The sequence below is a fragment of the Electrophorus electricus genome, chromosome 2, assembly GCF_041902795.1.
Source record: "Electrophorus electricus isolate QZ-2024a chromosome 2, ASM4190279v1, whole genome shotgun sequence".
In the NCBI taxonomy this organism is placed as follows: Eukaryota; Metazoa; Chordata; class Actinopteri; order Gymnotiformes; family Gymnotidae; genus Electrophorus; species Electrophorus electricus.
In genome coordinates, this window is record NC_137498.1 from 18,715,743 (window position 1) to 18,727,500 (window position 11,758).

General features: G+C 42.2%; 2 protein-coding genes, 1 long non-coding RNA gene and 1 other non-coding gene across 10 annotated transcripts in view; 2 read left to right on the forward strand and 2 right to left on the reverse strand.

Moving 5' to 3' along the window:
• The first annotated feature begins 1,910 nt into the window (after positions 1-1,910).
• On the forward strand, positions 1,911-7,366 carry cnr1 (cannabinoid receptor 1). 2 transcript variants are annotated; one of them, XR_003412058.3, is made up of 3 exons: positions 1,911-2,384; positions 3,478-6,370; positions 6,833-7,366. XR_003412058.3 is itself a non-coding variant. In XM_027029935.3 (2 exons), exon 2 carries the CDS (start codon positions 3,534-3,536, stop codon positions 4,950-4,952), a length of 1,419 nt encoding a protein of 472 aa, XP_026885736.1. In that variant the 5' UTR covers positions 1,911-2,384; positions 3,478-3,533; the 3' UTR covers positions 4,953-7,366. The 2 variants fall into 2 exon arrangements, 1 of the variants encoding a protein (XP_026885736.1); XM_027029935.3 differs by having other exon boundaries at positions 3,478-7,366.
• A 1-nt stretch (position 7,367) lies between these two features.
• LOC118241897 (uncharacterized) lies at positions 7,368-8,690 on the reverse strand. The gene is made up of 2 exons (XR_004776412.2): positions 8,323-8,690; positions 7,368-8,121 (listed from the first exon to the last, which is right to left on the reverse strand). It is a non-coding gene; the product is annotated as an uncharacterized LOC118241897 (long non-coding RNA).
• On the reverse strand, positions 8,192-8,265 carry LOC113590007 (small nucleolar RNA SNORD50). Its single transcript, XR_003412059.1, has one exon. It is a non-coding gene; the product is annotated as a small nucleolar RNA SNORD50 (small nucleolar RNA).
• A 338-nt stretch (positions 8,691-9,028) lies between the features above and the next one.
• The window catches only part of snx14 (sorting nexin 14), a 25,401-nt gene continuing 22,671 nt past the window's right edge, over positions 9,029-11,758 (forward strand). For 5 of the 6 annotated variants that reach the window (XM_035528929.2, XM_035528930.2, XM_035528931.2 and 2 more), the window contains exons 1-8: positions 9,029-9,283; positions 9,841-9,984; positions 10,205-10,325; positions 10,411-10,487; positions 10,640-10,718; positions 10,806-10,849; positions 10,998-11,085; positions 11,157-11,241. In XM_035528929.2, coding sequence (XP_035384822.1) covers positions 9,848-9,984; positions 10,205-10,325; positions 10,411-10,487; positions 10,640-10,718; positions 10,806-10,849; positions 10,998-11,085; positions 11,157-11,241 — 631 coding nt within the window. In that variant the 5' untranslated portion in view covers positions 9,029-9,283; positions 9,841-9,847. Of the gene's footprint in view, positions 9,284-9,347; positions 9,515-9,840; positions 9,985-10,204; positions 10,326-10,410; positions 10,488-10,639; positions 10,719-10,805; positions 10,850-10,997; positions 11,086-11,156; positions 11,242-11,758 lie in introns of those variants that run through there. The other variant, XM_081695555.1, reaches the window with a different exon arrangement.

Consider the following 11,758-nt stretch of genomic DNA (forward strand, 5'->3'; position numbering starts at 1 on the left):
ATCAAAGCTTCCAACAGGAGCTTTAATGAAACAGACAAGTCTGAGGTGGATCTAGGACATTGAGCCAGTGATGCCTGGTTCCAGAGTGTTTTCAGTTCCACATGTTCTTCAGTCTGGCTTTGGAGGTCGTAATGGTGGGGGTGGTTTACAGCCTGGCCCAAGTCAGGCTGCAAACGACATGCTCCTCCTGCTCTTGGCCCACAAGTCGTGCTCGGAGCGGTTGGATCCTCCGCGAGAACAAGCTGTACCACCAGTGAAGCCCAGATGGCAGGGTGCTGGGCGTGCGTCACAGCACGCCATCTGATTGGCACAAGCAACTGGGCAGTCACCAAAAACAATCATACTCGTCTGCGAATGCATCTTCTTCTGCTCTGCTTGTGTCGGGGCCCTCCTGGATTGAGTCACGCATTTCAACGGCTGGGTTAAAAATTGCTTGCCACTCGTTGACTGCTTAGAGTAACCATTTCAAACTGTGTGTATCACCAGAGTATGCTCACTGGTTTCCTCTGAGACCAAAAATAGCCTGTGTATAGTGCTGCTGTTAGTGCCTGCAATGCTGATCAACGTTTACTGTTTTGTCTCCTTTTTTGAACAGTGTACTGTCTCTATAAATCACTATTCTCCCCTGCTTGTGTTCCTGAATGCAGACAAGTGCATGGCAACTTTTGCTGTTATTCTGATTCAGCCCTTGGGGCAACAACAGCCATATGATGCGACTCGTTGACGTTCATATCTCCTCAGCAGGGGAGGATAGAGAGAGAAAGAGAAAGAAAGAAAACTCCCACAACCTCCACGCCTAACGTGCTTCTGCCAGCAGTCGCCCACTGCCTGTCAAAACGTCATTTAGATGGGTAGAATGACGGGGAAGAACCAGAGGTGCATGCATGCAGCCTCAGCCTAATTACAAATCAAGCCTTACTGTCCACAAAAACAGTTATAGGTCCAAAGGTTCTAATGCTGTGCCTGTTTGCCAGTCACCTGTAGGTTCAGTTGTTGACAGTGGTTAATTAGTGTCACCCTTCTGCTATTTCTCTCTTTCCCCTCCCTCACGCTCTCACTCCTTGTCTCTTTGTGTGTTCCCTGCTCAGCATAGAAGTTATTACATATTCTGTTAAGGTAAAATTGAGTTTTTAAAGCAGCTCATTTTTATCTAGGTTATGAGCAGCTGTTCATGAACAACCTGATTTTATGTGCTCTCATCATCAGTGATAAGATTTAAAATATAGATATAAATGATTATAATTGTGGTTCTTATTATTAGTAGTAGTAATAGTAGTAATAATAGTGCTAGAAGTAATTGTGTTATACTGCTTTTTTTTTTGGTAATCACTTAATGCAACAAACGTTTTTCAAATTCCTAAACAGTTAAAGGGTTGTTTTTCAGGATGATAGTCATTCACCTAAACAGCAGTGTTTTGTTTTGTGTTTTGTTTTTGTATTTGCTGTTGTTGTTTTAAAGCAGGCCATTCATCAAAATATGAACAAGCCATATGTGCATGTCTAGTCACAGGGCTTGAGCGGTTGGGGAGCGCACCGAGGGCAAGCCTGTAATGTCACATAGCATCAGTCATCTGCTCTAACTTGACCTACTGCATACAACAGCTGAATACAACAGCACCTGAATTAAGAGCCTGAGCTTTCGGAAGAAATGATTTACAAATAGCAAAATTCGTGTTTTTAAACGCTTTTAAACAGCAGTATTTTTAAACTAACCAGCGCTTATTGCTAGTAGTGACTGTCGCATACATTTAAATGTTACTGTGTTCGTTTATCTTTAAAATAATAGCCAGACCGACCCAAATCGTTATGACAATATGAAGCGGTGCACTGGACATAATGCTTTTTAATATGAGGAGTTTCTTTGTGAGCGCTACGCAGCTGTTCTTTTGTGTCTTCAGATCCCTTGACATTGCGGGGTGTGGGGGATTTTTTTTCTTTTTTCTTCTCCAAATCCTTACTATTGTGTCTGCCTGTGCCGCTCGCTCCTACCTACACTTGTATGACGCTCTCGCTGCCAGCACTGTTACGAGCACGCTCGAGCACGTGACTTGCTGCACTTCAGAGAGCCTTCATAAACATTTCAGCGCGCGCAGACAACGCCGGCGTCGCAGACCGTACACGCGCGGAGAACACGTTTCAGTGTCATCCCGTGAAGGAAAGGAGAAGAGTTCGGAGAAGCCCTCAGCACCCCTTTCTAGGCTGTTCGTTTATTCTATGCACAAAGAATATAAGTCACTAGTACAATGTAAACGAACACTCTGCCTGTATCGCTCGATTGTTTTTTTTTTGTTGTTTTTTTTTAGTACCCAAAATGTCCTACTTGTTGGATTACTGTAATTAAATACGATTGGAGAGCGCGCAGCACCTGCGTGAACTATGTGAAGGTAAGTAGATAAGACCTCTCTATATAGGCTATTCTGAGCATCCTGTTTAGATAAAAGCTGTTATTTTGTTGTTGTTGTTAAACATTTATTTTGTAGTGAATACATGCGCTTCGCTGACAACAGTTTCAATTTATTTGCAACGTCCTTGCATTCAGTTTCTACTTAAAAAATGACAAATTGTGCCCAGATGTATACAGATGATGTCCAAGCAAATTTATTATTACTATTTTCTAGTAATCTTGAGGTCTTATCAAATAAACTTAGATAGGGGCTTCAGAAGAAATAGCATCTGTGTTTTTCAGCACATAGACTATTTAAATAAAATTCCTCGTAAATAAATTCTAAAATAAATGGAAAATCACACGTTTCGTTGACTTTTTTGTTTGTTCACTACGACCTTTTGTGGGATTTACCTAAATGTAATGTATTCGGAAATGATTTAAAATTCGGTTCGTTCTGGGTTTTTTTTTTTTTCCCACACAATTTATGATCGAATTAACGACGAACAATTAGATAAATCGATTCGTATTAGCATGTAAAATGGAACTTAACTGAAATCGTATGCACTGATAAAGCAATGTCAGCGGCTCGAGATGTATGCCCACTGTCTCTCATTATTCAAGGGGCTGACCGCATCTCATTTTCCTCCATAACAGCTGTTTAACAGTGATTGCCGTGCGCGCGGACCCCAGAGGTCCCCTCGGATGATGATAGTTCCCTCTCTAGATGTTACCGTTGACTGTTTCATTCCGTGATTAATCGGACGTTTTAAATTATATTGAATTTACCCGTGAGCCACCCACCAAGGTCGATCATTCCGCTAGTAGTTGAAGTTCCGTTAAGTCATTATGCTAGGCGAGAGTACCGAAAACCTGGGCTTTGCTCTTCCTTACATGTCTTATTTGGTAATGATAAAGCAGCATCTATTTGTACATTCAGGGCTCAGTTGGTTTCATACTTCATCTTGAAATGCTTTCTTTTCTTATCTAACTCTCCATAGCCTTTGGAATTATGCTCAGTATGTGTTGAAGAGATAAGTCTTGTCCCATTGTGCCACTCTGATTTAATGCCTAAAATATTCTCCTTGTTTCAGCTATTAGATATTACGTGACACACCACTGGACACAGCATTCCCCCTCAGAGGCAGACATGAAGTCTGTTCTGGATGGTGTGGCAGACACCACCTTCAAGACAATCACCTCTGGGCTCCAGTACCTGGGTTCCAATGATGCCAGCTATGATGACCCGGCCATCAACGCTGACTTCATCAAGGGTGGCTACCCATTCCAGAAGCCACTGTCCGCCTTCCGCGGCAACTCGTTCCCGGACAAGGTCGGTCCGGACGAGGAGCTCATTCTCAGGAGCCTCCCGTTCTTTCCCACCAATGGCACGGACGTGTTCGGAAACCGGAGCCTAGCTGAGGAGGCTGGTGACAACATGAAGTGTGGTGAGAACTTCATGGACATGGAGTGCTTCATGATTCTGACGCCCGGCCAGCAGCTGGCCATCGCGGTCATGTCCCTGACGCTGGGCACCTTCACGGTGCTGGAGAACCTGGTGGTTCTGTGCGTGATCCTGCACTCACGTACACTGCGCTGTCGCCCCTCCTACCACTTCATCGGCAGCCTGGCCATAGCTGACCTGCTAGGCAGTGTCATCTTCGTTTACAGCTTCTTAGACTTTCACATCTTCCACCGTAAGGACAGCCCAAACATATTCCTCTTCAAGCTGGGAGGAGTCACAGCATCCTTCACCGCCTCTGTTGGGAGCCTATTCCTCACAGCCATCGACCGGTACATCTCCATCCACCGGCCCCTTGCCTACCGGCGCATTGTGACGCGCACCAAGGCAGTAATTGCTTTCTCCATGATGTGGGTCATCTCCATTGTCATTGCAGTGCTCCCCCTGCTGGGCTGGAACTGCAGGCGCCTGAACTCAGTGTGCTCAGACATCTTCCCATTAATTGATGAGAACTACCTGATGTTCTGGATCGGTGTCACAAGCATCCTGCTGATCTTCATCATCTACGCATACATGTACATCCTGTGGAAGGCGCACCACCATGCCGTGCGTATGCTCAGCCGCACATCTCAGAAGAGCCTGGTGGTGTACTCCGCTGATGGCACCAAGGTCCAGACCACCAGGCCTGAGCAGGCACGGATGGACATCCGCCTGGCCAAGACACTCGTGCTCATCCTGGCAGTGCTGGTGATCTGCTGGGGCCCCCTGCTGGCCATCATGGTGTATGACCTCTTCTGGAAGATGGACGACGACATCAAGACGGTGTTTGCATTCTGCAGCATGCTCTGCCTACTCAACTCCACAGTGAACCCCATCATCTATGCGCTGCGGAGCAAGGACCTTCGCCGTGCCTTCCTGGCTGCCTGTCAGGGCTGCAGAGGCGGCAGCAGCACGCAGCAGCTGGACAACAGCCTGGAGTCTGACTGCCAGAACCGCAACCTGCACATCCACGCCAATCGGGCAACTGAGAGCTGTGTCAAGACCACTGTGAAAATAGCCAAAGTCACCATGTCTGTGTCCACTGACACCTCTGCTGAAGCTGTCTGACGAGCCCGGTGGATGCCCCAACAACCCCCCCACCCACCCCTTGCACACCCCTTCACCCCAAAATCCCCTCCCCACCCCACCCCCCATGCGCCCTGGGTGTGGGATTGAGGATGGAATATCAAAGCCATGTGCTTAAGCTAACAGCACATTTTGGTCAGATTCACCCATGATTTGACTTTGTTTATTGGGTGAGGGAATCCAGTGTTTGAAAAAAACAGCAATGCATGAGAGGTCCAGAATCAGCAAAAAGGAAGCCGTTCATTGTTTTCCATTGGATGATGTGCCACTGTTGCATCTTAGTACTCAAGTGCCAAAACTGTTCTCTGCAGCCAGGGTGCATCCTTCACAATCATGGCATCTGTACTGTTCTTTGTGCCATTCTTACCAATCTTATCAAGTAACTGAACATGTGTGGATGTCCTGAATGTGCTCATGAAGGCTTACTATATTTTTATACTTTGACAAATCAGGTTTTTGAGCGATCATATCTTCTATCATGGGGACAAGGGGCTATTGATCTTTTTAGTACAAAAATGTTTAAGCATGTATGCTGATATGTAAATATGTGGTACTAAACTGTACTATATATATTCCATGCAGTTGAACTAAAAGACGTGGCAAATCTCACTGGTTGTGAGATCATTTGTCTTGCTCTTCTGTGCAAATTGTTAGTAATGGTAGTAAAACAACAGTCAAACACTGAATAACAAGGGACATGGCTGTTCATGCTGTCCTCCAGAAAAATGTAACATGAAAAGTGTGAGTATTGACTTTGATATTAACAACCGTATTGAGTCTTAATTTATGTAGTGTTCTGAGTTCTTTTACAAGACTGTATAGGGTTGGCTTTGGGTCTCCTCACTTCCTTGAGACCATTTCAGAGATTTTGTGAATGAATTGACTGTTCAATAGGTTTTGGCTAACCTTTACAGTCCTGGGCTTTGCCATTTTTAGTGAATGGTGTGAAAGTCCACTGGATACAGGTCAGTGGATGAAGTTAATAGTGAATCATAGTTGAAAATGTCACTTTGTTCAGGCCAGAATTAGCCTTTGTGTCTGGTAAACCAACCGAATGGGTTACCATGCATGTAAGGAGAGAACAACAGACATGGCCTATATCCTTGAGTTTCATTTTTTTTTAAAAAGAGGAAAAAAAACAAAAAACCATCCCACAACATCCCAGCACAAGTGTAAATATTGCTGTTCAATAATTGCAATATTAAACTGTAATGTGGTGTTTTTCTTCTCCTTCCTGTTTTTGGTGTGCTCATTAAGAGGCCAGCTCCTGTTGCAGCTGTCCATGTACACAGAGCATTTCATGGTCTCTTTGATAACACGCATGGGGTGCTGGACAGGAGAGACTGCTTCATGATGTATAAAAGGGCAATGGCTGCCAGGAGCTGGAGCTACTTCTTGGGGTGAGGAAACTCAAAAGAATACAAAATCACCCACTAAATACTTAAAGTGCTACTGTATGTTGTTTTGTGTATTGCAGTACAAAGTGATATTGGTCCAGAACTGTTATATATAGCTTTTTTAAAACCTGTTTCATAAATGGCTAACAGCAAAACTGTGTTCATGTTGTACTAAACTTAAAGTTTCTGGTGTGCTGGCTACACCACACTTAATACAAACAAGAAACATATGGAACACAAGTTGAATTAAATGCTTAGGCCTGGCTTCAATGTTGTTGTAAAATAAGATGTAAAAAAAAGAAAAAAGAAAAAAAAACAATTAAAGGCCAGTCTTAATATTTCTGACTAGTTCAGTTTCAGTAGTCCATTAAGATGACAGATCTTAGATGTGTGTGGCAATATGTTTGTAGTGTGTAGCTTAAATGTTTTGTTGCTATTCTGAAGAAATATGACTCCCCACAGCAGGGTTATCTGGGGTCAAGTTGAAAATCTGCTGTACTGCTATAACAGTCAAGACTCTTGATGGCAATTCTACACTGAACTGCACAGGATTTTAACCTACAGAAGGGATCACTTTCTTTTGCCCTCTTAAGCTTCCAAGAACCATTAAACAGTTGAGACCGATTCATGGGTTGGTGGGTTAAGTATAGACCATCAAATTCCACCAACAGAAGTTGTGGCAGGGCCTCCAGTTTAGTCCAAGGCCTAAACAGATGCTGGAAACCAAACCTTCCTGCAAGATTCAGAGCATAGAAAAGCTTCTGTTCAGATTGGGAAGGAACCCCAGCACAAGAAACATCCCATCCCAGCTGACAGACTCAGTTGTACTTGCTGTTTGGAATGGAGATTAACACCATAAACCCCACCAGTGGCTTGTCTTAAAGCAGCACCATCAGGTCATGTGAAAATATTAAGGCTGAACTCAACAGCTGCTTAAATTTCTGTATTGCAGTGTAGTCTGTTCCAAGCTTTTCAATAAAGTCACAACTGACCCTCAAACTGTGGTTGAATTTATCCATTTAATAGTACTGACAATCAAACAGATTTTACATGAAATGGTATAAAATTTCACAATGCAACACATTCCTTTGTTACATGATACTGTCTCAGACCTGCCTTTAATACATCTGCAAGGAAAGGGTGTGCTCCTTCCCTGGACCAAGTCTAGACCTTTAGTTCCATCTTGTGGATAGGAACTGCATAATTTAGCTTTTTTTTTTTTTAAATAAAGCGTTAGGGTGCCCAAATCATGTTAGAGCCATCCATAATCGAATTACTGAGCCACTTCAAAGCCTCAGTAGCAAGTCAATTAAAATCTTGATAACGTAGGGTTGAAACTAGCTTGGTCAAGCACGCGCTGCCTTGAGAATGCTTGCAACACTCAAATCTGATGTAGCTGCACTGGCAGCTGGGACAGCAAAAAATCTGCACTTAGCAAATCTGTGTTAAAGTGCACAAGATACAGAAAACGGACACGGTATCCCCCCCCCAAACCGGGATTAACTTTACATAGACACAAATGATCACCAAACGAATCCTTAAGGTTTCTCAAGTTACGAAAGCTCTATAGACAACAAAACCTGGGCGTTAGCGGAGGAATTAAGCCAGATGGAGTAGGGCAACTCGTACCTGGAAAAAAACCCAGCTTTAAAGTAAAAAAAGCATTTACAAGACATGTCCAATACAGCGCTTCATTAAACCGAACGGCCCTGCAACGTTAGCCATGGGTGCTCCTCCTCACGTGGTTGGATGCCCTGTGGAGTTAAAAAATATAGTTATTATCACAGAATGCCGCTTTGGCTGAACGCGACGTCAAAGAGTTGCTAATCAGAAGTCAGATCCATAAAGCTGTGTCAGTCATAGAGAGGATCAGGTTCGGGATAGATTCATCATTAAAGCAACGGCGACAAAGGCCGAGTGACTAACGACAGATTTAGCCAGGGAAAAGCCCTTACCCGCAGGTTTTCAGAAAATAAAAACGCTGTTCCAGAGTTTCGACTTCTAAGCAAGCCTAATAAAACATTTGATAGCCAAAAGCGTTTGAAACATTACCGTACAAGTAAGCGATAAAAAGAAATTAGCCACACTAAGTAAACCTATTACTACACGACCCTCCCGAACATAAGACAAAAGAGAGAAACCACAACGGCGCGCAGATTTATATAGCTCCACTTCTTCGCCACAAAACACTACAGGTTTTAAGAATTATGCCGCCCCCTGTTGTAGCAAAACTGCATTAAATCTGCACGTTTTAAACAAGCACAGCACATTGTATATCTTTTACATTTTTGACATTTACAATTTTTTTTGCATTTTTCTCATGATAAATGAAAGACAGCGAATAAACACGATTATAGCATACGCATTTGAACTAGATTAGAGTCAGTCTCGTATCGAATATATGCGAGACAGTTTAGATTACGCAAGAATTGCAGATTTTCAAAATAAAGGTTCACATTAGTAATTTGTTTATGCGTGTTTCCAGACGACTGGGAAATATCCCACTTGAAATGTAGCATGTACCATTTTTTGGGGTTATATTTGCGTTACGGTGTAAAATATAATACTTAATTTGCATGTATTGTATAACCCAGAGAAATAAGAACCTTCTGTGAATTTTTGTTATTCAACATTACTAAATGAAATGTGCTTTGCCATGACTTTTGTTTTAAAATACAGTACAACTGGCTGCGAATGCTTTGACATGTCGGATGTTCTCACTGGTTCCGTAAACTGTTTAGGGAAATAAGTTTATAAAACCGACCAACTGTTGACATTATTCGGAGATCTACTACAGCAATGTAGAAAACAGTTCATGTTATGCATCACCTTTCTCTTTTATTGATGTGACGTTAGTGTACATTGCTGAGAGCAGCTGTTTCAGCGGAGGCTAGCTAGGGTTATCGAACTTTCAAGGTAACGTTGGCTAAGTTGACGATTTAGCTAAGTTAGCTAGCTAGGTAGGTAGGTAGGTAAGTTCAAAGCAGGTTAGTTAGCGTTATCTAGCTACAAACATATTTATTTTCCGCATAGTTACGAAGATAATGTACTGAAATGGGTATGAAACAGCTAATCCAGCTAACCTATCCACATACTACTACACATTGACCTTCACTGCGTTTTTGCCAGATCCACATATCTTGTTTGGTTAGTTTACTATGCGAGACGTTGAAGCGTAATTCGCCTATAGCTGTGAAAGTCAGCTGACTTTTTCTATATAGTTTTAATTGTGTATTATTTGCTTACTCATTTGAACATGCATGTATTTATCGTATGTCATTTAAAAAATTATGCCGTCTAAAATTTCTCATTAACTATAATTTTGGTAGCTATGGGTCCGTGTGTTGCGGTAGATTGACGTTTAGGTCACATAAGATATAGTTAAAAAAACAACAGAAACCATAACAAATCTGAAATGATAGATATCAAGGTGAATTAACTTTTGAAATGAACTTTTTCAATTTTTTCAACAGATCCCCGATGGCAAAGTTTAAAGCGTTATTAGAATCCTTCAGGAGGGCTTTTAAGATCGATATGCTCAGGGAAGTTGCCCGGCAGTATCCTTTCATATGCTTTTTGTTGATGTTCTTGTTATCATCAACCATAATTCTTAACAGGTGAGTAGTCAACTGTAATGTCAAAGTCAAACAAATATATATTACTTTTTTTTTTTTTTTTTTTTTTTTTTTTTTTTTTTTTTTTTTTTACTGTAAATAAAATGGATAAAAAGTGAACCCTTCATCAATGAGCACTAATGACAGTCTGTTGCAGAATGTTCTAGATGGTGGCTGTTTTCGCTGCAGTTCTGTGCGCTGATGCTTTTTATTACCTCTCTAGGTATCTGCATGTTCTGATGATATTTTGGTCATTTCTGGCTGGAGCAGTCACTTTCTACTGTTCACTGAGTCCAGACTACCTCGTGCCCAGTGTTTTCTTTTCTGTGAAGACCAAGGACAAAGTAAGGTCGTAAACGTGTCAGGTCCGAGCTTTTCCTCAGTGTAGCGGATTGATGGGGACAATGGGCATGCCTGTTTTTGTTGCAGCGGCCAGAACAGTCGGAGCTCTTCCCGCACGGTCACAGCTGTGCTGTTTGTGGGAAAAACAAGTGCAAAAGACACCGGTAGAGTACTGCTCTATTCATCAGCCAGCTGGGGTCACAGACAAATACGAGAACCCTCGCTTCACTATCTGCACCATATTTCTTTGATCTTTGATGTTGTATGAACTGGACAAAACTACCGAATGCTTCCTGCCTGTCTGTGTGTTTCACAGGCCAGCTCTGCTTATGGAAAACTACCAGCCATGGCTGGGTTTGAAAGTTCACTCTAAGGTGGATGCATCCATTGGAGAGGTGGAGTATAACTAGTGAAGTTGTTTAGTTGGTTGTAAAACGAATGTGTCTTAAAGCATTAACATCCTGGTTTGTGTCTGTGTTCAGGTGCTGGAGTTAGTTCTGGAGAACTTTGTGTATCCTTGGTACAGGTAGGATATGTTTGAATACTGAAAAATGTTGTAGGTTTTTATGGAGGATTAGCTCTGGGTTTGGCTGTATGATTTGTTTTTTTTTGGATTGCTTTTTTTGTGTGTGTTGTTTTTTTTAAAAATTTTTTAATTTAATTTAATTTTTTAGGGATATTACAGATGATGAAGCATGTGTGGATGAACTAAGGCAGACATTCCGTTTTTTCGCATCAGTTATGGTCCGTCGGGCCCAGAAGGTAAGCGGGGTCCATGGGGAAATTACACACCCAGCCTCATGTCATGTGACCCTCACAGTTTCTCTCTCCAGGTGGACGTGCCGTCAGTTGTCACCGGAAAAATGATGAAGGCAGCCATGAAGCACATAGAGATCATTGCGAAAGCAAATGAGAAAGGTAGGAAGACACTTTCTGATGATGGTACATGACACCATGTTCATGTTGGTAGAAAACAAGACAGTTTTGGTTTCATGGGATTTGTTTTCACATTGTTATCAATTTATTTTACTCGGTGTATGTGTTGCTGATGGCTGATTCCTGAATGAATTGCTCTTATGAATCAGCTCTTTCAGTAAATTGGTCAAAGTGATTCAAAAGTCCAGCTGAATTAAACTTTCCTTATGCAGCTCTCTAGTCTAGGCTTATATAAACTTTAATGGCAAACCAAACCATAGTACATTCTGCTAATTTTGTTAGCTGTTTGGCAACTTTATGTTAACTAGATACAGCCACAATACTGTGAACATATGCCAGCTGTGTATGAAATTATATAGGAATGTTGAAGTTATCTGGTCAGTCTGCTCCAGTGAAGGTAAAATATGGCCTATTCTAGTCACAAGAGAACCACAAAGCACAGTTTACATAGGCTGATTTACACAACCATCAACTGCCCTCATAAAACTGAAACAGTTGG